Genomic DNA, 26,810 nt, shown 5'->3' with positions numbered 1-26,810 from the left:
TGAGCTAAGTTTTGATAATATTTTCATTAGGTCAATAGTTCTATCATTTTACAGACCTTATTGGTATGCGTGCTTAAGTTCATGATGCACCATCTGTCTAATGTAAATTAAATTGAAATGTGTTAACTTGACTCACATGGTTGTGTTGTGAGAACAGCCTGAAATGTATATTATATGCACTGCTGAGCAGATTACTGTGCACAACAGATGCATAAATGAATTGATAGTATTGTTACAGCTAAATTTAAGACAATAAAAGCTAATTTTTTATTATAATGTTAATTTTCAACGATTAGTATCACAAGGGATTGTGTGATGAATGGCAGGTTACTAAAATACAAGCCATTGAAGAGTAGAAAACTCTGAATGTACTCACCTCTAAGAATCTCAGTCTGTCTAAGAAGTCACGCATGTAGCTACCAAGTGGCTTGAGACTAGGATATGATTTATTCATCCACATCGCTGGATTTTTTCCTGTCAGCATACTCTTCACCACCTCTTCCAATTCAGCTGACATCACCACGAGTCCCTAAATAACAGCAGAATATAACATGCCAAATTAACAAGATTTTGCACAGGTGTCTAACAAAGGAGAAAACACCACTTCTTAAAAGTAAACAACAGGAATTCTGCAGATGCTGGAAATTCAAGCAACACACAAAGTTGCTGGTGAACGCAGCAGGCCAGGCAGCATCTCTAGGAAGAGGTACAGTCGACGAAGGGTCATGGCCTGAAAGGTCGACTGTACCTCTTCCTAGAGATGCTGCCTGGCCTGCTGCATTCACCAGCAACTTTGATGTGTGTTACTTCTTAAAAGTATCTGTCTGTAGATGTCATTCATTGTAAATAGTAAAAATAAACAAATAAGACATATGACTTCTGAAGTGCATTTCACCACTGAATTAGATTAAGGTTAAACTGTAGCTTAGCTCCATTTATTCACCTTCTTGCCCTTTGCATTATGGCCTCACTGTCAGTCTCAGAGTTGAGTTACTCCAGATATTACCAAATAAACATAACATTAAAAACATTCTCATGGTTATTAAAACATCGTTTTTAACATTGAAAGCTATATTGGTTAAATCTACATTGGTAACAAATAACTGAAATTATTGCATGAGTTTTATGTCGTCTATAGCAATACAAGTTGGGCAAAGAAAATGCCACTGTAGGCAACCAAACTATGTACAATGTTTTATGCTTGGTTTCTTTGGAAATGGGATCCCTTACAAATGTATCTTAGCCAATATTTTGAGGAATAAAAGAAGCATACAAATTCTGGGTGAAGAGCAGAAAAGGACCATTTAATTATTGCCCAGGAAAGACAGGAGATATTGGGGCCATGAAAGGTGCATCCGAGGATTGATCTTCAAGCAGTGCAAATGGAAGAAATTTGTGAGAAGGAGGCAATTCCAGAGGGCTATCTCAACATAAACAATGAGAGTAGGAGAAGCAGATGCCAGCCCAATATAGCAAACAGTAACATTAGGATTGATGTCATGATGCTTTTCATGCTCAGATTCATTAATATCCAGAAAGAGCTCTTGGGCACAGTCATTTTTAAACACAGTAAATTTGTATAGAAAGGTTAAAAATGTAATTTTGCATAGAAAGGTTAAAAAATGTAATTTTGTATAAAAACACTTGTATAATATTGACAGTATGGTGGACCAAATGATGCACATAATCTGGCAATTTGGTTAAAAGCATTAGAAAACATCAAATGCATTTGTAGAAAGAAGTCTTTGCTATATTGCAAGTTATCATTTCCAAGATTCACCATTTTTTTCACTTCTCTGTGAATTGTTCTGATTACACTAGCTCTTTGAATAAACATTGTCACACTCCTCTGATTTGATAGAAAGCTACAGATCAAACAATGTGCATTTGAAAAACTAGAATACTGTAAGTTGAATTGTAATTGTATATAAACTTACTAGACATAAAAAGTCACAACATTTCTTATGAGACAAAAGACATTTAACTTCTAAGGATAGTATAATTTCAATGTGAAACTATATTTTGTGTTTGATTGTTTTCCTCTTGGTTTATTTCAGCATTGTTATCTTGAGAGCTGTCTTAAACACTCTTGTGTTTGACAAAAAGGTACTGTGATTCATTTCAACACAGTACTCCTTTTGGAACTCAAGAGGGTAGACAACTTAAATTGTCTCAAAGATGACAAATAAACATTTACAAATCTATGTTTTTGTTTAAAATATGCAATATGTGAAATATTAGGGATAAAATAACCTTATACTCAGAGTGCCTAACTCCTAAATATTGAATGAAAAACATCATTTTATGCTCTGATATCAGAATGTGTTTTTTAATTAGCTTTTAATTCAGACTGATTTTATCATCAACTACCACTTTATTCATGAGCTAACAGCTCACATTGTTTCCAAGTGTCTCTGATGATTAGAGTCATTTGGAAACCTGGAGGAAATATTAAAAATAATGCAACAAATAGAGTATTATAAAATTATAACATTAAAAATATGAAAATGCTATTAATTTATTTTAAACATCAATTAAAATTTAAAAGCACATTGATGTAAGATAAATCAACAAAAAAAAACTAACCTCAGCTTTAGTTTTACCCATTGTGCATTATTGTAACCCTTTGCTTTATCTAACAGTATACACTTATATTTGCATTCTTTAACCCATTCAAATTTATCTTGAGGACAGATTCAAAAAGAAAACATGTCAATACTACCATTCATTTGTTTTTGAAAACTAACCCATTTCAGTTAGTAAAATTTAATATATTGAAAAACAGAGACACAATGTTTGCATGATGCAAGCCAATTTGAGTTCTAGCATTGTCAGTCCATTGGGTTATGAACTCTGAAAATTAGTGTTTATGAAGTCTAACCTTAATAGCCTTCTGTATGTTGATGCAGGATTCTCTAATTGTTCTGAGTAATATGTTAAAACGACCCATCTCTTGCACCAGTACAGTGTTCATGCTTTGGTTGTATGTCGTTGGGTATTTCCTCATAGCTGCCTCAAAGTCAAAGTCTGCAGGCAGCCTACTAAGGATATCCGTTGAAACCTCAAAAACAACCTCATCGGTTGACTTTCCAGCTGTGCCAGTGGTTCGAGACTGTAAAAATAAACAAATTTAGGGCCATCAAATATGTCTTCACCTTTAAATGATCCAAGGTGTAATAATCAGTAACTCTGGAAAGCTTAACAAATCTTTCAACTGTAGTAAAAAAGAACTGAATAAAATCAAGTCATGAGAGCAACATTTCTGATTGGCTCTATGTATTTTTAATGGACTTAAAAATACGGAGCTCTATTAAAAACTTTTTTCCAATGTAACTATTCTCTTAGAAATCTATAATGGGTATACACTCAGTGGCCTCTTTATTTGGTACCTCCTGCACCTAATAAAATGACCACTGAGTGTATGTTCACAGTCTCCTGCTGCTGTAACCCATCCACTTCAAGGTTCAATGGGGTATGGATTCAAAGATGCTCTTCTGCACACCACTGTTGTAAAGCATGGTTACTTGAGTTACTATCACCTTCCTATCAGCTTGAACCAATCTGGACATTCTCCTCTGATCTCATTCATTAACAAGGCATTGTTGCCCACAGGAATGCTGCTCACTGGATTTTTTTTTCTGTTGTTTGCACCATTCTCTGTAAACTCTAGAGACTGTTGTGCGTGAAAATCCCAGGAGATCAGCAATTCCTGAGATACTCAAACCACCTCACCTGGCATCAACAATCAATGTTACTTAGATCACATGTCTTTCCCATTCTTACCCTTGGTGTGATCAACAACTGAACCTCTTGACCATGTCTGCATGCTTTTATGCATTTAATTGCTGCCACATGATAAGTTGATTAGATATTTGCATTAATGAACAGGTGTACAAGTACCTAATAAAGTGGCCACCAAGTGTAGATGGAAGAGTTTAACATATGGTTTTAAAACAGAAAATAGCTTTTATAATATGCTTCATCTGAAGGTATTTCATCTGCAGCCACATATAATTCCAAAAGTCATGTTTAGGGGCATCTTTTCAGTCTTCAAACATTGCTTTTAGAATAAATTAATTTCTACCAATAATTTATATTTTTGTATCTTACTGCTATATAAATGTTTTTCTGTTTACCTTATTGGCTGTCACCATACAGTTTTTAGCACCTGCATCAGTTTGATAAATTTACAATGATTGAGCAATTGTTGTGGACCACAAGAATTGGGCCATTTGGTCCACTGATTGTAAATCATGTATGATAAATAACCTTCTCAATTCCATTCTCCTGCATTCTCTCTATAACCTTTGATACCCTTACTAATCAAGAACCTATCTTAAACTTTATTCTCCACAGATTTGCTCAACTTGCTGAATATTTCCAGCATTTTCTGTTTTGGATCAAAATAGCCTCTTTATAAATAAAAATCTACTGATTACCGTATGCGAAATACCTATCCTTTTTTAAAGATATTAATCAGAAAGTTACTTGTCTTCTGATAGTGATATCGCAAAAGCAGAAGTTCAGTTATGATCTTCTAAAAACCAATTTGATTTAAGATATGCTCTAATCTGTTTTGAAATATTCATAGAAAATTTTACTCCACCTTATGCCTGTCAAATTTGCAAAGCCAACTGTCCAAATTAGGCAACTCACACAAAAAATGCTGGTGAACACTGCAGGTCAGGCAGCATCTATAGGAAGAGGTACAGTCGACATTTCGGGCCGAGACCCTTCGTCAGGGCTAACTGACGAACCCCTCCCACTTTCAAATCCGCCGACTGTACCTCTTCCTATAGATGCTGCCTGGCCTGCTGCGTTCCACCAGCAATTTTTGTGTGTGTTGCTTGAATTTCTAGCATCTGCAGATTTCCTCATGTTTGCGTGTCCAAATTAGGCACTGGATATTTACATCAACTGAAAGTAAATGTCAATGTCTATATTATTTGTTAGCTATAATTTCTGAGGATACACAAGTTTTCAAAGTACAAAACCTGTTTCTTCCAATATTCCAATATAATTGCAACTGCCACAAAGGCAATTGCATACAAAGCATGAAAGCATGTATGTATCCATTACTTAAGGCCATGCCTCAGAAAGGCAGTATCCATCAATAAGGATGCCCATCACGAGGACATGCCCTCTTCACATTGCTACCATGAAGGAGAAGATATCAGAGCCTGAAGACATACAATCAATGTTCTCGGAATAGCTTCTTCTTCTGTTCCAGCATCAGATTTATAAACGAACCATGTAGGCTACCTCACTTTTTTGTGCTTTATTGCACAACTTCTTTAATTTTAATTATATATATTTCTTATTGTAATTTATAACTTTGTATTATGTACTGGACTGTTCTGCTGCCATAAAACAAAAAATTTCACAACATACTGTATGCCAGTGATATTAAACCTGATTCTGATTCTATTTTTAAAAATAGGTACATCAATTAATTTAACATTATTTGTATATGATATATTAAAACTTTTTAATATATATATTTCAGAGATAAAACATGGCATCATTTTCCTGCTATTTTTTGTTTCTTTTGCTCCTGTCTGCCATGAATAACTGAAATATTTCTTGTGCAGATAAATCACACTTTAATAGAGCAACAATAACATCAACCTACGCTACAGCAGTAGCACTGTGGAATTATTTTTCAGAATAGATAACAATAAAGAACGCTATTACACCAATCAATCATCATTCAGTTAGAGCAAATAATTCATTACATCAACTGTAAGCTGAACTCACCAACACAAAGTACTTCCATTTATTGTCAAGTGGACAATTGCGAACTATGATGTAGCCTGATTCAGAAATCCATTACTCAAATCAGATTTCATTTTTCTGAATGAAATATATGACTATTTGAAAATAAACTGTGTTTATATAATTTATGTTTTCTCAAGGTGCTGCTGTAAGGTTTATACTGCACCTGTGCATACATGTTTTTATGCATATGACAATAAACTTTGCAGAAATGTAACAAATCCATTTATTATCATGAATTAGAAGAATACTTTGGACTTTAATAAAATTTATGCAAGTATTTCCAAATAATAACTAAAGAGCACATTTCAAGTTCACACTGAAACAGTAACTTGTGCAATATTTACAGATCACAACCCATAAAGTATCATGACCTACGATTTCCCCATGGATGGCACACCATCCACACATGCTGCTGATGTATCCCATTTCCCTAAACTTATTTTCTAATCTAAAGGGCCTTTCATGTGATCCAAATGATCCTGGAACTCAACAATAAAACTCTGAGAGGAAGCACTGCTTTATGAAACATTATCAGACCACAGAGGAAGGGAAGGAAAACCCCAATCATAAAACCATTTGACAGATAGCAAAGCCCCATCCCTAGCCTTGCTGACTTTTAAAATTGTCAAGCATTTTGCAAAATTTATTAACATTTAAAAACTTATTATAAGTATAAATAACAACAGAATACTACAATTTTAAAGAAATTTTAGAAATTAAATAAAATCAACATAGTTAAATTATTTAAAATATTGTGATATGTAGATTTTTTAAAGTCTTCCTCACAGACAAACTAGTATTAAGGAAATTAATTGTCTCACAGATCTTTTACCAGATCTATTCTTGTGCAAAATCTTGAAGATATCCCAGTACAATTATTAAGGCTTTGCTATCGAACTACATGCCAAGACCACCAGTGGAGAACAACATCTAATCACCAGCAGCTTATCGGGAAATTTTAGAACTTCTGCATTGCATTAATCATCCAAAAGTTATCAGCAGTTATGCTGAGAAATGCTGCTTCTTCAATGTAGAACTACTAGCAAAATCCTACAAAATTTGAGCCAATAAAAATTAATTTACAATTAAAATTGAATTGTTTAACTACCAGTGAAGCAATTGCCTAAAACTGATCCCTTATTCAAAGCTCAAGATTAATGATAAGATAGTGAAGTGAATCGAATCCTTTCTCATGATTTTAGAAACAACATTTAGTTTAAGGCTTCAGTGCAGAATTAATTGTCAGAGATGCCATTTCACAGATGTAGTATTAATCCTGCTTGGCCTCTAATGCAAACATAAGACCACAAGATATAGGAACAGAATTAGGCTATTCAGCCCATTTCAATGGTGCTCCATCATTCCATCATGGCTGATTTATTATCCCTCTCAACTCTATTCTCCTGCTTTAAATATATCCAATGACTTGGCCTCCACAGATGTATCTAGCAATGAATTCCACAGGTTCACCACCCTCTAGTTAACAAGATTCCTCTTCATCTCTATTCTAAAGGGATATCCTTCTGTTCTGAGGCTGTGCCCACTGATGCTTCACCACTATAGGAAACATCTTTTCCATGGCCACTCTATCTAGGACTTTCAATATTCGACAGGTTTTAATGATATCACCCTTCATTCTTCTAACGTCTAGTGAGTATGGGTGCAGAGCCATCAAACGTTCCTCACGTTAACCCTTTCATTCCTAGTATCATTCTCATGAACATCCTCTGGACCCTCTCCAATGGCAGCACACCCTTTCTTAAACAAAGGGCCTAAAACTACTCACAATACTCCAAGTGTTCTCTGACCAATGTCTTATAAAGCCTCAGCTTTACATCCTTGCTTTTATATTCTAGTTCTCTCAAAATGAATGCTAATATCACATTTGCCCTCCTCACCACTGACTCAACCTGCGAATTAACCTTTAGAGAATCTTGCACAAGGACTCCCAAGTCCCTTTGCACTTTCAAATTCTAAATTTTCTCCCCATTCAGAAAATAGTCCATGACTTTATTCCTTCCACCAAACTACATGACCATACACTTCCCTACACTATGCTCAATCTGCTACTTCTTGGTCTATTCTCCTAACCTGTCCAAGTCCTTCTTAAAACTCCTTGTTTCCTCAACATTACCTAACCCTATCTTTGTATCATCTGCAAACTTAACCACCAAGCTTTCAACTCTGTCACCAAAGTCATTGACATATAACATGAAAAGAAGTGGTCCCAGCTCCGACCCCTGCGAAACCATTAGTCCCCAGCAGCCAACCAGAGAAGATTATCAAAGATCATAAGAGATTAAATAGAAATTATTACTGAAACCAACTATGTAGACCCTCTACATCAACAGTAGTTCTGAGTCCATTAAACTGATGGTATGCTATTTTGCTTGTAAAACTATTTAAGGTGTCTGTTCTGGAGCCTCAAGAACACACTCAATGCTTTATAAACAGCTTCTTCACCTTTGCCATCAGATTTATAAACAGTCCATGAAAACTATCTTGCTCTTCCTCTTTTGCATGATTTATTTATTGTACATAGTAATTTTTTTATGTCTTGTACTGTACTGCCACAAAACAACACATTTCACAACTTATGTTTGTGATAATAGACAATATCCTGATTCTGATAGTGAATTTTTATGTTTAAAACATTCCTGTCCTCCATTTCAATCTCCTAAATCACTAGAAAGTGTTTTCTTCACATGATCATTTAATCACCTTCAACTGATATGTGGGAATGACGAGGTGATAGACGGGAGCTACAGGGAGGTAGTCACCCCTTACATGCAGGAGACAGGGAACTGGGTGACTGTCAGGAGAAAGAGGGGAAGTGCACAGACAGTGTAGAGTACACCCCTTGATAATAAGTATATAACTTTAGATACTATTGAGGGTGACGACCTACCAAGGGGAGCCACAGTGACCGGGTCTCTGGCACTGAGTCTGGTGGTGTGGCTCAGAAGAGCAGAGGGGTGAAGAGGATGGCGGTGTTGATAGGAGATTCCTTAGTTAGAGGAATAGAGACGAGGTTCTGTGAGTGCAAGAGAGACTCCCAGATGGTATGTTAGCTCCCTGGTGCCAGGATCAGGAATGTCTCGGATCGTATCTACTGCATTCTCAGGGGTGAGTGTGAGCAGCCAGAAGTCTTGGTACGTAATGGCACCAATGACATAGGTAGACAAGGTGAGGAGGTCCTGAAGAGAGATTTTTTAGGGAGCTAGGTGGAAAGCTGAGAAACAGGACCTCCAGGGTAGTAATCTCTGGATTGCTGCCTGTACCACGTGCTAGTGAGGGCAAGAATAAGATGACTTGGCAGGTGAATAAGTGGCAGAGGAACTGGCACAGGAGGCAGGGGTTCAGATTTATGGATCATTGGGATCTCTTCTGGAGAAGGTACAACCTCTACAAAAAGGATGGGTTACACCCGAACAAAGGGGTCAAATATGCTTGCAGGCAGGTTTGCCGCGTTCTTCAGGTAGGTGTAAACTAATTTGGAATGGGGATTGGAACTTCTGTGATAGTCCTGAAGATGAGGTGGCTGGTTTACAAACAGAGGCGATGTATAGTGAAACTCCCAGCAAGGAGAGACTGATGATAGGGCAAGTTTGCAGTCAACAGGATGAATTGAAACATAAAAGGCAGATAAAATCGAAAAAGGTGAACACATGACTAAAGGTGTTATACTTGAATACACACAGTATATAGAATAAGGTCAATGAACTTGTAGCACAGTTACAGATTGACAAGTATGATGTTGTAGGCATCAATGAACATTGGCCAATAGAAGATTATAGCTGGGAACTTAATGTCCAAGGATACACATTTTATTGAAAGGGCTTTCAAGAAGGCAGAGAGTGTGGTGTGGTTTTGTTGGTAAAAAATGAAATTAAAATCATAAGAAAGAGGTGACATAAGGTGGGAAAGTGTGGAATCATTGTGTGTAGAGCTAAGGAACTGCAAGGGTAAAAATACCCTGTTGGGAGTTATATACAGAACCCCAAACAGTAGTAAGGATGTACTCTATAAGTTACAATGGGAGATAGAAAATGCATGCCAAAAGGGCTATGTTACAATAGTCATGGGGGATTTCAATATGCAGGTAGATAGGGAAAATCAGGTTGGTGTCAGATGCCAAGAGGAGGAATTTCTAGAATGCTTACGAGATGGCTTTTTAGAGCAGGTCATGATTGAGCCCACCAGGGTGAGAGCAATTATAGATTGGGTGTTGTGTAATGAATTGGAATTGATTGGAGAGCTTAAGGTAAAAGTAGCCTTAGCAGCAAGTGATCATAATATGATTGAATTCACCCTGAAATTTGAGAAGGAGAAGCTAAAGTCAGATGTATTAGTATTACAGTGGAGTAAAGGAAATTACAGAGGCATGAGAGAGGAGTTGGCCACAATTGATTGGAAAAGAACACTGGCAGGGATTGACAGCAGGGCAACAATGGTTGTAATTTCTGGAATCAATTCATAAGGCCCAGGATATATACATCCCAAAGAGGAAGGAGTATTTTAAAGGCAAGATGACTTAACCATGGCTAACAAGAGAAGTCAAAGCCAACATAAAAGCCAAAGAGAGAGCATATAATAGAGCAACAACAGGGAGAAGTTAGGGGATTGGAAAGCTTTAAAACACCAACAACAGGCAACTAAAAAAGTCATTAAGGTAAAGATGCAATACAAAAGTAAGAAAGCCAATAAAATTAAAGAGGATCACAAAAGTATCTTCAGATACACTAAGTGTAAAAGAGCGGCAAGAATGGATATTGGACCATTGAAAAACAACTCTGGAGAGGTAGTAATGGAAGACAAGGAAATGGCAGATGAACTGACTAAGTATTTTGCATCAGTCTTCACTGTCAAGACACTAGCAGTATGGTGGAAGTTCCAGGTGTCAGGGGTCATGAAGTGTGTGAAGTTACTATTACTAGAGAGAAGGTTCTTGGGAAACTGGAAGGTCTGAAGTTAGATAAGTCACCTGGACCAGATGGTGTACACCCCATGGTTCTGAAAGAGGTGGCTGAGGAGATTGTGGAGGCATTAGTAATGATCTTTCAAGAATCACTAGATTCTGGAACAGTTACTGAATACCGGAAAATTGAAAATGTCAATCCACCCTTCAAGAAAGGAGAGAGACATAAGAAAGGAAATTATAGGCCAGTGAGTCTGACCTCAGTGGTTGGGAAGATGTTGGGGTCATTTGTTGAAAAATGTGGTTTTGGGGTATGTGGAGGCACATGATAAAATAGGCATGGCTTCCTCAAAAAGGAAAATCTTGTCTGACAAATCCATTGGATTTCTTTGAAGAAATAACAAGCAGGATAGACAAAGGACAATAGGTTAATATTGTGTGCTTGGATTTTCAGAAGGCCTTTGACAAGGTGCCACACATGAGGCTGCTTAACAAGCTATGAGCCTACGGTATTACAGGAAAGATTCTAGTATGGATAAAACAGTGGCTAATTGGCAGGAGACAAAGAGTGGGAATAAAGGGAGCCTTTTCTAGTTGGCTGCAGGTGATTAGTGGTGCTCTACAGTGTTCTGCGATGGAACCAATTCATTTTACATTGTATGCCAATGGTTTGGATGATGGAATTGATGACTTTGTTGCGAAGTTTGCAGATGATACAAAGAGAGGTGGAGAGACAGGTATTCTGAGGAAATAGGGAGATTAGTGAAGGATTTAGACAGATTAGAAGAATGGGCAAAGAAGTGGCAGATGGAATACAGAGTTAGGAAGTGTATGGTAATGCACTTTGGCAGAAGAAATGAAAGGGATGACTATTTTCGAAATGGGGAGAAAATACAAAAATCTGTGGTGCAAAGTAATTCAGGAGTCCTTGTGCAGGATCCCTTAAAGGTTAATTTGTAGGTTGAGTCAGTGGTGAGAAAGGCAAATGTGATGTTAGCATTCTTTCAAGAGGAATAGAATAAAAAAGTAAGGATGTAATGTTGAGAATTTATAAAGCACTGGTGAGGCCTCACTTACAGGATTGTGTGCAGCTTTGAGTCCCTTATCTTGGAAAGAATATGCTGAAACTGGAAAGGGTTCAAAGGAGGTTCATGAAAATTATACCAGGATTAAACTTCGGAGGCTCGAAGGTTCAAAGTTTTCAGACGGATGGACTTAGTGTTGGCTGTGGACACATGCTTCCAATGCATCGGCAGTTGTCGGTGCCTGGAGGTTTATGGCAGGGAGTTTCTCCCTTTTGCCGCCTGCCATTGGAGACTATCGGGTGTTGATCAGGACTTTGAGACTTTTTTTTACTGTGCCCATGGTCTACTCTTCATCAAATTATGGTATTGCTTTGCACTGTTGTAACTATGTGTTATAATTATGTGGTTCTGTCAGTGTTAGTCTTTGATTTGTCCTGTTTTTCTGTGATAGCACTCTGGAGGAACATTGTATCATTTCTTAATGCATGCATGCATTTCTAAATGACAATAAACGAGGACTGAGTGTCCTCATAATCTAATCTAATCTAAACAATTTGTCATATGAAGAGCATTTGATGGCTCTGGGCCTGTATACACTGTAATTTAAAAGAATGAGGGGTGATCTAATTGAAACCTGTTGAATGGTGAAAGGCCATGATTAGAATGGATGTGAAAAGGATGTTTCTTATGGTGGGAGTGTCTAAGACCAGAGGACAAAGCCTCAAAATAGAGGCTGAGGAAGAATGCTGGGAGGATTTTCTTTAGCCCAAGAGTGGTGAATCTGTGGAATTAGCTGTGGCAGCTGTGGAGGACAAGTCTTCATATGTATTTAAGGCAGAGGTTGATTGATTCATGATTGGTCAAGGCATGAATGGATATGGGTGGGGGGAGGCAGGAGGTTGGGGGAAATGCAGAAAATTAGGGCTGTGAGAAAAATGGATCATCTATGACTGGATGGGCCAAATGGCCTGATTCTGTTCCTATATCTTATGGTCTTATGATCTTCTTATCATTGACCAGAAATTCAAGTGTGAATTTGGGTATCTAGTGATGAATGACTCATTTCCTCATATCCAAACTATAAATTTTTTTTAAAGTCAGCTATAAACCAAAAGCCAGGAGTGTGATGAGATTTTCTTCATTTGCTCGGTTGTTGGCAACTCCAGCAACTTTCCAGAGACTTCACACCCTCCAGGATAAAGTTGTGCGCTTCCTTAGTATTCCGTCAATCATCCCAAAGGTTTATTCCCTCCCAACAGCAGTGCAATGAAACAGTAACTTTTATTATGTTTGCCTCACAACAATGTATTAAAAACTGCGATCTAGGTGTTTTTTTTTAAACAGTGTGTGACCTAATATCAGACTCATTCTTCTTCTCCCTAAACTTTTCTTCTCCTTCACCTGACATATGTGATCCTGGAACTGAGTGATAAGGCTCTGATCGATGGCAAGGTTTTGCTCCAATATGTACCATGAATAAATACAACTCAAATAGTCACCTAGATTTCTCCAACAGGGCCATACAAAACCCATTAAATTTAACACCAAGAAGACGGGCCATAGGCACATGAGATTAGTACCATTTGTGAGTTTCCTTTTAAGTCACACTTTATATTGGCTTGGAAGCATGTCATGATTCAGTCATAGTCACAGTCATACTTTATTGATCCCGGGGGAAATTGGTTTTTGTTACAGTTGCACCATAAATAATAAATAGTAATAGAACCATAAATAGTTAAATAGTAATATGTAAATTATGCCAGTAAATTATGAAATAAGTCCAGGACCAGCCTATTTGCTCAGGGTGTCTGACCCTCCAAGGGAGGAGTTGTAAAGTTTGATAGCCACAGGCAGGAATGACTTCCTATGACGCTCAGTGTTGCATCTCGGTGGAATGAGTCTCTGGCTGAATGTACTCCTGGGCCCACCCAGTACATTATGTAGTGGATGGGAGACATTGTCCAAGATGGCATGCAACTTGGACAGCATCCTCTTTTCAGACACCACCGTCAGAGAGTCCAGTTCCATCCCCACAACAACACTGGCCTTGCGAATGAGTTTGTTAATTCTGTTGGTGTCTGCTACCCTCAGCCTGCTGCCCCAGCACACAACAGCAAACATGATAGCACTGGCCACCACAGACTCGTAGAACATCCTCAGCATCGTCCGGCAGATGTTAAAAGACCTCAGTCTCCTTAGGAAGTAGAGACGGCTCTGACCCTCCTTGTAGACAGCCTCTGTGTTCTTTGACCAGTCCAGTTTATTGTCAATTCGTATCCCCAATTATTTGTAATCCTCCACCATGTCCACACTGACCCCCTGGATGGAAACAGGGGTCACCAGTACCTTAGCTCTCCTCAGGTGTACCACCAGCTCCTTAGTCTTTTTCACATTAAGCTGCAGATAATTCTGCTCACACCATGTGACAAAGTTTCCTACCATAGCCCTATACCCAACATTGTTGGGTTGACATCCTTGATCTTCCTCTGCCACAGAATCATGTGAGTACAGCTCACCACCATCTTCTTGGCACTAATTACAGTTGGATTGCAAATGCTGGAGATGGCTAGTTCCCCCCCACCAAAAAAAAATAAATTCAATAAAATTAGAATTAATAGAATAATACTTAACATAGAACATAGAAATCTACAGCACATTACAGGCCCTTTGGTCCACAATGTTGTGCTGACCATGGAACCTATTTTAGAAACTGCCAGGAATTTCCATATCACATAGCCCTCTATTTTTCTACATTCTATGTACCTATCCAAGAGTCCTTTAAAATACCCTATTGTATCCACCTCTACTACCATTGCTGGCAGTGCATGTATGCACCGCCCACTCTGTGTGTGAAGAACTTACCTCTGTCATTCCACCCCCCTCGTCATACCTATTTCCAAGCACTTTAAGACTATGCCCCTTGTGTTAGCCATTTCAGTCCTGGGGAAAAGCCTCTGGCCATCCACACGATTAATGGATAAAAATGTAGCGTGGTGGATTAGTGAGTTTGCAGATGACACAAAGATTGATGGAGTTGTCAATTTGCTGTAAAAAGATACAGCAGAATTTAGATCAGTGACAAATATTGACAGATAAATTGAAAAAAATGAGTCTATTCTGAGCAGATGTGACGTGTTGCACTTTGTGAAATCAAATACAAGGGGGAAATATATGGATAGTGGCAGGACCCTTAACAGTACTGATGAACAGAGGAATCTAGTGGTGCCAGCCCACTACTCCCTGAAAGTGCTCACCCACATACGTTGAAAAAGAAGGCATACTGCATGAGAGCCTTCATAGGTCTAGGCATCGAGTACAACAGTCTGGAAGTCATGCTGCTGGAATATAGAAGTTTGGTTAGGCCACACTTGTAGTGAGTATTGTGTGCACTTCTGGTTGGCCCATTACAAGAAAGGATGTGGAGGCTTTGGAAAGGTTGCAGAAAAGGTTTACCACGATGCTTGCTGTATTAGAGGGTATAAGAAAAGTTTCCATACAGTTGGGTAGTTTTCTCTGGAGTTTCAGAGACTGTGGGGAGATCTGAAAGAAGTTCATAAAATTACCAGATAAATAGATTGGTAGACAATTAAAATACAGGGGGAAAGTTTAAAGAGGTAGTGGTGGAAGCAGAAATGATAGTGTCGCTTAAAGGGTTGTTATATAGATACACGAATTATGCAGGCATTGGAGGAATATGGATCAGAAGAAACTTAGTTTACCTTGACATCAGGATTGGCACAAACATTGCAGGCTACTGTAAATAGCTAGCAACTATTCCCATTCAAGTTTTATCCTCAAAGCTGCCTCCATCTGAGTATCATGATTCACCAAATATTGAGGTGATGTTGATCAAGGTGAGTACAAAATTTAATTTAAATTTGGCATAAAAGTATATGTTTTGAAGTTTTAACCTTTTGTCAGCCATGTATTGGAAAATCAGAGTTAATAAGCTCACAAATTTCCTGCTGCTTTGCTTCAAAACACAAGATATAGTATATTGCTGATAGTGAGAAATCAGAAAACATACTCTATATTGTAACTTATGCCCAAAAATTAAAGAATGAATGATTGAGACTTATGTTTCAATGTCTTTAAATAACTTTAAAAAAAACTCTTCATTCCATTTTGGTATCTGTTGAAGAATAAATATTAGCCAAAATGGCATGAATAGCTGCTCTGCTAAGCAAGGAAATGAAGATGTGCCAATAATTTCTTTAGGTTCATTTGAGAGAACTGATGAGATTTCTGGTTCACCATCTTGCTCAAAAGATGATACGTGTGACAATCAAGCACTCCCCCATTATTACACTGACTATTATGCTCAAGCTAGATCCTGACCCCCAACGTTTTGACTCACAGCATTAAAATAAATTGGCATTTAACTTTAAATTTAGCCTAAGCTGGATGCGCTGCAGAAACAGTACTGAGAAGCAGCAACTGGATAGAAATGACCGATTAGCTTAACATATTTAATTCTGAATCAGATCTGCTCAATTGCAATATGAAATTGCCAGCAACAAGGATACTCATAAAATACAAATAGATATATTTGGAGCTCATATAAAAGCTATATATTAAAGTACCATAGATGAATATGGTACTTTGATACGTAGCTTGAAGAGAAGGGGAGTGGCCCTGATAAAGCCTGCTGAGACCTGTAACATAAGTAAATTATTTTACTATTTTCTTCTTAATGGCATAGAGAGACCAGAATATCTTCAGATCCACCTTTCAGGGCAATATGCAGGACATAAAAATTTCCACCGTTTAAAGATGCCTTTGTTAAGAATGATTGTGTATGATAGTTTTGTTCTGAATAATTATTAAGTTACAATTTACCAAATTTACCACTGTTTACCCTTCCTAAACCCTTACCCTTACTAAGGAGATGACACAAAATTTTACCACCATTTCTTGCTAATTGGCCAAACGCATCTGGTCATCAATTGGTATACGGTATGCCAGGGAACCTCAAATATTAAACGCTCCACTCTGTTCCTGAACGGAGGCTGTTTGCTTATCACATTCATCAAGTTTGCTTTCCTGCCAGTCCAAGAGTCTTCTCTAAACTTGTTCTGCCTGTTTTTCACTTTTTTGGCAATCTTTCAATCTATTCTTATTCCAAGTGCCTGACTAGATATCTAGGATCTCTTATATATCAGCACAGCATTGAATTTCTGAAGGTCCTTGCCAAATTTACTATAGTTTCTTGTTTATGTTTGATACTTGTTTGAACAACTTAAATGGCAAGTTGTACTTAAATTTTTAGAAGTCTTTTTGATTTGAACTACAGTTGGTAATTTCAATCCTGCCTAGCAGGAAAATCTATGGGAATGGTATAAGTACCAGTTTTAAAGGACACCTAATTTAACTTAACAATACAAACCAAACCAGATATAAAACAGATCAGTGACCTTCGGACCTACTACAAAGCAAGTAATTAAAAGAGACACAAAATAATCTGCAGATGCTGGGGTCAAAGCAACACTCACAACACGCTGGAGGAACTCAGCAGGTCGGGCAGCATCCGTGGAAACGATCAGTCAATATTTCAGGCCAGAACCCTTCCTCAGGACTGAAGATGGAAGGGGCAGAGGCCCTATAAAGAAGGTGGGGGGAGGGTGGGAAGGAGAAGGCCACCCTCCCCCCACCTTCTTTATAGGGCCTCTGTCCCTTCCATCTTCAGTCTGATGAAGGGTTCCTGTCCAAAATGTTGACTGATCGTTTCCACGGATGCTGCCCGACCTGCTGAGTTCCTCCAGCGTGTGGTGAGTGTTTAATTAAAAAAGACACTAGACTGGAGCACACCTGCTGCTCCAGAAATACCATTCACAGTCCATATAGCTCCTTGTTTATCTAAGCAGAATACAAACAGCCTTTATCATTGAACCTTCACACCCAAGACTCTGGCAACGTCTGACCAGTACACACAAAATGCTGGAGGAACTCAGTAGGTCAGGCAATAATTATGGAGGGAAATAGGCAGTCAATGCTTCAAGACTGGAAAAGAAGCAACAGAAGCCAAAATAAGGTGGTGGGTGAGAGGGAACAGCACAAGTTGACAGGTGATAGGTGAGATCAAGTCCTCCACCACTGTATGTGTTCATCTATCTTTCCAACATTACAGAATCTTAAGTTGAACAGTAACCAAGACTTGCACACAAGGTCTTCCCTTGCAACACCTGTGACAGAAGGCAAATATGATGGGGGGGGGGAACATTGCCCATGGAAAAAGCTGTCATTGATATTAAATTTCCTATACCTCTGATATTTCTAAATATTCAGAGATATTAAGAACCATCAAAATTAATGTAAATATTAAAGTATATAGAATACAAATTAGTTAAATACATAAAATACTTTAGTAATTAAAACATTCAAACAGCAAAATCATTTATTTTAGAAAACTTATTTTACCCTTCCCTTTGAACTCAAAACTGTCCAGAAAAAGCCATTGAAATGAATAGGTTCTTGACACTAGGGAGTCCAGCAGAAAGGCAGTCTCACAGATTCAGTATCTCTCCCCAAACCTTAAGTGTTGAACATTCCAGAATTTACTTCAGACTGAAAGGCTGAAGCCTGGTTGTTCCTTTTGGACTAGCCTTGCACAACCAGCACAACTCATGCCATAATTAACTTGTACATTCCATTAGTGGACATATTATTTTCTAACAGATGACTGATAAGTATTGCACCTGTATGTATGTATGTAATCAGACCTGTCTCTCCCATTACCTGGAATACTCCACATGTGCACAGCTTGACTGCTCAAAATAAATTTCACAAAAATAGAAGTTTAAGTTCTAATATATTTATGATTGTGACAATAGATAGAAAGATATATTAGTAACACTATACGCAATGTATGATAGTTCACAGCAAGTTGTAATTTTATCTGTAATATGAGTGAAAAGCATCCATTATTTGAGCTAAATGGCAAAGCTCTCTGTTGCACCCAACTTTAGGAGCAGGTTGTTCAGTATTCTTTTTGATAGTTTCCACAACACCGAATATTTAACATAAGTTATCAATGCCTAAATCAAAAGAAAATTTCATGGAAGTTACAGTGTAGAATTATCTTTAAAACAAGACAATATATTTTATTGCAATTTTGTTAAAACTCCTTAGAAAAAAGGTAAAATGACTTGATTATGTTAAGCATTCTGCCAAGCAATTTTGCAACTATATAAGAAGGAGGATGAAGAAACCAGAAAAAAATTGGGTATCAAGACCTTACTGAAATGGAATCACCATACTGTACATTAATAGCAGATCCACACAGCTCGAGTGGTTATGTTGGGCCCACCCAACTATTAGCAGAAAGCCATGTCCACAGGTAATGCCAAAATAGTGAAAGGGAAAGGTGATCTAGGCAATAAGCTACCAACCTGATTTTGGTGAAATTGTCATCCATTAACACCAATTTAGTCAGGTCAATATCAATCCCTGCTTTCCTTTAAATCATGATCATTTCTTCTGTCTTTTGTTTGACATTTCACCAGTGTTGCAAAAGGACTACTTTCATATTATGGATAATAGATAAGGCATTAGAAAGGACAGTTCTCGTATGCTTTGTTCATGCATTTTAACATAATCTAGCATATACATAATATCACCCAGATGGTCCTTTATAAGACCAATAAAGCAGATTCCAATACTCAGTTCAATGCTTTAAATAGTGTTCCTCATTTTATTCAAACTACAGAAAGCATCTGAAATACCTGAGTAAGTAGGATGCTGTTGAACAGAGTTTGGGTCTCAGATTGATCTTTCGTGATATCTGCATTGGTGTGCATTCCGAATATTTCTGGTGTCGGGTTCAAAGGAAGGCTCTTAGTGTATTCAATGTAGCTGATGTACTGTAAGGAGGTCAACAGGTTTATTAGATGACTATATTTCAGTACAACTTTCATTTTTGTTTACTACCATAATTTAAATAATTATTCTTCTAAAAAACTTTCTAACGGAAGTATAAAAAAGGAGTATTTTAATCTAAAGTGATTTCATAATATTATACCCACTAACAATAAGAATTTTCTTTACCTCTCCTTCTACAGGTGGATAATAAATACCACTTGAATCAAATGTGTATTTTGGGTTTGATGTAATTTCTTTGTTGTAGAATTTATTAAGGATTGAGCGCAGCGTGCGCCGGTCCCAGTCATCTGTCACTCTGCCGCCATAGTTGCATTCACCAGTCATGTATCGTAAAGCATCAAGGGGGATTTCCTGAGTAAATGAACACCTGCAATTAAGTCAACTGCAAGAAATCTGATTATAACAAACCAATATGAGGTTACTTATAACACCTTTCATTTTCAATTTTTTTCTGTTCATTCTTAAGTTGTACTGTAGATCATAATTGATTTTAAATATCGATGGATTATGTAACAGGGCACTCCGTGAGAACTTACAATTTACTTATCCTATGTATTTTGTATCACTGATGAGCTTGGACAATGTACGAGGCTATTATCTGAATTGCCACAAAGCTGATGTCAGCTTATAAGCTTTGAGAGAGGATTCAAGTAATTACAAAAATCTGGCTTTACAACAATTCAGTTTTGTATCAGTTTTAACCAAAAGAAAAAAGGGGAATTATTTCAAAATAAAGTCAATATTTAGTTCAAGTTCACATTTAATTGTCATTCAAGCATATGTGAATATCCATGAATACAGCCAAAAAACAAAACAGTGTTACTCCAGGGCTAAGATGCAAAACACAGTATCAACAGTCCATACACAGCACGAGGCACATATAGCACGTATCGTCTAAGATAGCAAGCACATATAAGATATCTGCAAAATACACACAAAAAAATCTATAGTCCAAGATCCTAAGTCCATGAATGTTGCAACAGTCTGCAGTTGAACACAATTTGGCTTGTCTTCTGCCGAGCGAACACTAGGAAGCAGCACCAAATCCAGCTTGGATGCCATGCCACACTTGGAGTGCACCGACTGCGGTGCCTCTACTGTGCGGCTGTAAACAGGCAACACCGTGGCTTGAGGCCTTGTCCTTGCTAAGACCAAGGCCACACAGCTTCCCCCCCCCGCCCAACCGCTAACATACCAGTGAATCAGACTTGCAGCATTCCACATGAACAATGTCCAACAGGGTCTTGTGATCACAAGTGACCAAGATGATCACTCACTGTTCAGACTGCACACTGCCTTCACGGAGGCAGTAGCACGATCTGCACCAAGTCCAGCTCCTTCAGTTCCTCCACCAATGAGCAGCTTGCTGATGGGGTAGACCTGCAGTTCTTTAAGGACTTAATGACCAGCAGGGTCTTGCGATCATAAAAAATATATTTAAAAAAAGACAACAACACCTTGGCTGGTCTTGTAGAAGCCACTGTATATTCGTGGTTTACTGTTTGTTACAATGAATTCAATTCTCATCAGTTCTTATAGAATGGTTCAGTTGTACATTGGATGTACTGTCAATAAATGAAAATATGGGAGAATTGAGACCTTGATAGTTAATTTATTGGAATAAATGTTAAGATCTAATTCTTTGAATTCACCTTGGACTATAAAGCTGAAAATTTGATCAGCACCTTTCAACAAGCAATGAAATGTAGCATTGTGTCAGCAGTTTGCCACTTTATCAAGCTGAAGTAAGGCAATGAGGATGTTTTGAACGTAGCCTAGAAGCTTGCTGACTGGAATGAGGCAATACTAGGGACTGCAAAATTTGAAGAAAATTACACATGCCCTTTGGAAGAGTAGAGTGTCGCTGATAAAAGGGAGAATGGAGATGCATCTGCTGAGGCAGGAAGCCCTCACCTCATATTGGTCAAGAAACATGTGAAGCTGTTGTACGCTAATTCGCAAGTCAGTTTCATTGAACTCATATGGAATATTCCATCCTAGTGGTCCAAATTTTCGTCTTTCCTGAACCAGTGCATGGAAGAAGCATAGACCATAGAGAAGCTTTTTAAATTCAGCCTGTTGGAAAAAAAACAACACATCTATTCCAGTCATCATGTACATTCCATCAACACTAATGTGTCTTATGTGTTATACTTATTTTGAATTAATTTTAAAACAAAAATATTGTGGATAGTATGCAGTTTCTTTCGGTGCCAACAAACTTAAATACAACTGGAATCTATAGATAGTATTTCTTTTGCTCTTATGCTAAATTTTATTAAATTTGCTCATGTTAAAAAAAACCTGAAAACAAAGAGTCTGTTCTCAGATTTTGCCCTACATTTGCATTCAACCTGTAATAAATTTTGTTACCTTTAGTTCCAAACAATATATACAAAAAATATATTATTATGCATTACAATAATTCATCAATTTTCCTCAATTAATTCTTAAAATCCTAATCCATATATACTGTGGAATTACAAAGTTTGTAAATGCATCTTTCTTGAAAACATTTCTGCAATATCCATAAAGCATTTATATTATGTCTGTTTTTTGGGAATTTTATACTGCAAAGGATATCTCATATAAAAAAAGGAAAACATTGTTTTCCAATGTCACCTATATAACTAATGATCAGAACAATAAACATCATAAATGGACTATGGAATTTCACCATTTTTGTCAAAAGAAAATTCTGAAGATTTAATCATATTGTAACACATTACATAATTACATCAGTCAACAGGTGAGAAACCTGCTAGTCCTGGTGCCTCCATAAATAGTAGTAAATTGACTTTGACAATACATTGCACCAAAGATTGCTTTGACCACTCATGTGTAAAACTATTTCAAACAGTTTCAGATATTTCTCTCCAGAAGGTTAATCTTAAATTAAAATAAATAGAGGATACATAATATTATATAAACACCATGCTCTTAAAAACGTTATTTTGTCTAAAGTTAATTTCTAATCCTCAAATTATGATAAGGGAAAGTGTAATGGCCCATTTGTCTTTGCATTATGTACTCAAACAGATTTGCTCATTCTTAAATGACGTGGTTAAAATTGCACTAACCGGCTTTGTGCAGCTGCCAAAGAACTCTGGATCAGAAATAGGATCCATAAGGTACGATCGGATAATATTGGGTCGAAGTCCCTTTGGGGCTTCGTTGGTCATTTTTACTCCATTCTGCAGAACAGAAACTGGGAAATTTGAAGAAGGATAGCTGGTCAGCCACAGTCTAAAATCAGGATGTGTAGTCTCTGGATTCAGTTCCTGAAATAAAATGAAACATGGAACAATATTAATTCTCAGAAGAAAAGAACAAAAGGACTCAGCTTAAATAGAAACACTACAGCTGAGAATATAGGATATGTTTTTTCATTTTAAACATTGGCTAACTTGTTAACCATCCAGTGATGGCATATTCACTTACCATAAGACTTACATAGCTGTATGCCCTTTGAAGGATGCATGCAATTTCATTTTATTGATCCATTTACCAACATGTTAACAGCAGCCAGTTAAAATGCAATTTGCACCACTTACCAGAAACAAAGGGATTCCACCCAAGAAATTGCTCACTATTGTTTATGCTTAAATGAATGTACTTAAATAAAGAATGGCAAGGTTCATTCCTGGACTTTAAGGGCATGAGATATTTTTTTAAAAAACCAAGACAGAGGCAACAATTTATGTTCTCTGCTCAAAGTCTCCATGAAAAAAATCTCAACATCTCAAATGGCTCTTGGAAATCTCAGGTCTATGACCATTCAAAGTAGAGAGGAAGCATTCCAGAAGGTATCAGGAACTTGGAGGTCATGCATAGTGAGCACAGAGAGGCCATGCATCAGTAGTGGAAGGAGCAGATCAACTACCAGACTCGGCTCTATTGGCCACCACCTGTCCATCTGTGGAAAAACCTGTGGTTATCATATTGGCCTTGTTAGTTACCTCAGAAGTAAATTACCCTTAATAACACAAGGCTAATCACTAAGATGTAAGTAAAGGCCAAAAATGAGATACATTAGCAGGACAACACACATCAAAGTTGCTGGTGAATGCAGCAGGCCAGGCAGCATCTCTAGGAAGAGGTACAGTCGACGTTTCAGGCCGAGACCCTTCATCAGGACCCTTCCTCGTGTTTACATTAGCAGGACCGAGCATTCTGTAAAGAACTTATTTAAAATAGTGTTTGAGTGTGGCCTAAACAAAAAGAAACAACTTTCTAATCAAAATATTTCCTGGAGGAAATTTCCCAGTGTCCAACCATTTTAATTTCTATTCCTATTCCCATTCCAACATGTCGATCCATGGCCTCCTCTTTTGCATGATGAGGCCACTCTAAGGGTGGAGGAGTATCACCTCATATTCCATCTAGGTAGCCTCCAACCTGATGGCATGAACGTCAATTTCTCCTTCTGGTAAACCCACCCCCTTTCCCTCTCCTTCTATTCCCCACTCTGGCCTCTTACCTCTTCTCACCTGCTTATCACCGCCCCCTGGTTCCCATCCTTCTTCCTTTTCTCCCCAATGGTCCACTCTCCTCTCCTATCAGATTCCTTCTTCTCCAGCCCTTTACCTTTCCCATCCACCTATCTTCACCTAACACCTTCTAGCCAGTCTTTCTTCCCCTCTCCCCATATTTTTATTCTAGTGTCTTCCCCCTTCTTTTCCCATCCTGAGAAAGGATCTTTCTTGGCTCAAAACATAAACTGTTTGTTCATTTCCATAAATGGCAACTGACCTGCTCTGTTCCTCCAGAATTTTGTGTGTGTTGCTCTGGATTACCAGCATCTGCACAGTCTCATGTGTTTACGTCTACTTATTTACCTGGCTTACTGAACTGGAGGACAAAATTATATAATTCACACAAACTTTATGCAAAGTTCGACACTTTGAATAACAAATGTGATTTCAATTTTCAAAAATAATGGTGATCTGAAATAAGCTCATTGCTGGCTGTTGGAGTGTGAAAACTTTCCATCTGTTAATAATTGCTGAATTCATTAACAATCCTTACCAGCTGCATAAAAAGGAAGACCAACAAATAAATATTGTTTTCTTTTCTTAGTCCTTGTTAATCATCTGCAAGAGGTTAATTCAGAATATCTTGACAATACTCAGGCCACATTCTGTTTTGATAAAAGATCATCAGCCCAAAGCATTAAATTTAACTTTCTCTCCATCAACACATTTGACCAGCTAAGTATTTCCAAGATTCTCTGATTTTATTAAAACATTTCTACATTTACAATATTTTGCTTTTACACCAATCCAAATAACGAGCCATGTTTAAATAACCAGAAGCAATAGATTCAAACAAAGTATAAGATAGTAATGGTTTAATTTTAAGTTCCCTGGTACAATTTCTATGATGTTACAATTAAATTGTTCATTTATATTCTTGAAATTAAAAAAATGTCACTTTTCATATTTTCATTAATGACTCTAAATTAGATATGGCGAAGTTATTTCCCATGGTAGGGGAGTCTAGGACAACAGGGCATGACTTCAGGATTGAAGGACGTCCATTTAGAACAGAGATGCGGAGAAATTACCTTAGTCAGAGGGTGATAAATCTGTGGAGTTTGTTGCCACGAGCAGCTATGGAGGCAAAGTCATTGGGTGCATTTAAGGCAGAGATAGATAGATTCTTGATTAGCCAGGGCATCAAAGGGTATGGGGAGAAGGCAGGGAAATGGGGATGACTGGAAGAATTGGATCAGCCCATGATTGAATGGCGAAGGAGACTTGAAGGTCTGAATGGCCTACTTCTGCTCCTATATCTTATGGTATTATGGTCTAAATTATGAGAGATGGAGAGCTTTTGATACTCCTCTACATGGCTGTGATCTTTGTAGCATTTGGTATACACAGACAGTCATACATGATCAGTCTTTGGTTAGGTAGGTGTGAGATATAGTAAAGCAAATAATTCTGACGAGCCTGCACATCAGCTTAACAACGAAGAGTGTAATGGGCATGAAAACAGTTCTATCTAAATAAAATTAGGTCATATGTTGCAGTGGGCAAAATTTTTACAACTCCTGCACCACCAAGAAGTTTCAGAGTAAAGGCCTTTAAGAACTGATCCCTAGAGCTGACTACAGTAAAGTGGGTACTAGACATGTTCCCAACTGGTCTTTCCTGCATTGCAGAAACATGGCTTATGGACAACTTGAGAAATCGATGGCATAAATGGAGGAAGGGAAGAAATGCAGGAACTACGTCTGGGTCTGAATTACATCATCCCTTATTTTCCTACCTTGATGGGACTCTCAGTGTGTTTCCAATAAATATTCTTTTAAAACTGATATCCATAGGAAAATCAACTTTAAGTAAAAATGGGACACAGCAGGAAAACAAAATCCCTGCATTGTCCTCCTGTTATTTGCAATGTAGATAATAAAGTGAACAGAAATTCATACCGCACAAACTCTTTCTAATGTTGGCATCCATGATGTTGCTAAATGACAGTTTTGTAACACTACCCAAGAACCTTGCTTCACTGCCATCTCAATCATATTCATGGCTATTGGTCCTTGACCCTGTCCAAGGGACAAAGAGCTCAATTTGGATCCGCCAAAGCCCTGTAGAGACATTATATATTAGTTGATAATTGTAAAGTGATGTTTTCATTTAATATTGATTCAAACAATACAACTGAAGATATGTAGAATAAAGAGAAAGTTCACTTCTCAATGCAATGAAGATCTATTTAATTTAAAAGAAAAAAAATAGATACTATAATAACTATTCATTTTACCAAGTTTTTAATATTAACTCTCTTACCTAAACCTACAAGTGTTTAGTGAGGGTAATAATAAATGACATCACTATTTTCAGTGTAGGAATATGCATGCTTAGACCTATATTGCCATTATTGGTTTGGTTATAATCCTAAACTCCAAATATATTACAATCTAGCCTTGACAACAGGAGTAACTTATCAACTGCTTATCATTGCACCAAGCCTATTCACTTGCATCTCGAAGGAAAATACAGAAAGCAGAGTGATATGGAAAAATGGTGGGAATTTAATATGATATTCCAGAGAGGAAAGTAATACAGTGGATTCTGATTAAGAGGGACACATCAAGCCCAGTCCATTTCAGCCCAATTAAGCAGCTACCCCAATTAGCTAAAGTTTGATGAAAGTAGTTTAAAAAGTCTAAAAAAGACAAACTACCATTTAACTGAGTA

The 26,810-nt window shown here is 37.5% G+C and overlaps 1 protein-coding gene across 2 annotated transcripts in view; it reads right to left on the bottom strand.

Moving 5' to 3' along the window:
* Positions 1–26,810, bottom strand: part of dnah7 (dynein, axonemal, heavy chain 7) — a 309,070-nt gene that overhangs the window by 45,409 nt on the left and 236,851 nt on the right. For both annotated transcript variants that reach the window (XM_072261643.1, XM_072261644.1), the window contains 7 exons: positions 26,036–26,197; positions 22,680–22,880; positions 21,514–21,675; positions 19,765–19,950; positions 19,443–19,580; positions 2,882–3,112; positions 377–529 (listed from right to left, as the gene is read on the bottom strand). In XM_072261643.1, the coding sequence (XP_072117744.1) occupies positions 377–529; positions 2,882–3,112; positions 19,443–19,580; positions 19,765–19,950; positions 21,514–21,675; positions 22,680–22,880; positions 26,036–26,197 (1,233 nt within the window). The remainder of the gene's footprint in view (positions 1–376; positions 530–2,881; positions 3,113–19,442; positions 19,581–19,764; positions 19,951–21,513; positions 21,676–22,679; positions 22,881–26,035; positions 26,198–26,810) is intronic.

This window comes from Mobula birostris, chromosome 6 (genome assembly GCF_030028105.1).
Source record: "Mobula birostris isolate sMobBir1 chromosome 6, sMobBir1.hap1, whole genome shotgun sequence".
NCBI classification, from domain to species: domain Eukaryota; kingdom Metazoa; phylum Chordata; class Chondrichthyes; order Myliobatiformes; family Myliobatidae; genus Mobula; species Mobula birostris.
Note: the sequence above shows the minus strand (reverse complement) of the source record. Positions and strands in the feature narration are given on the sequence as shown.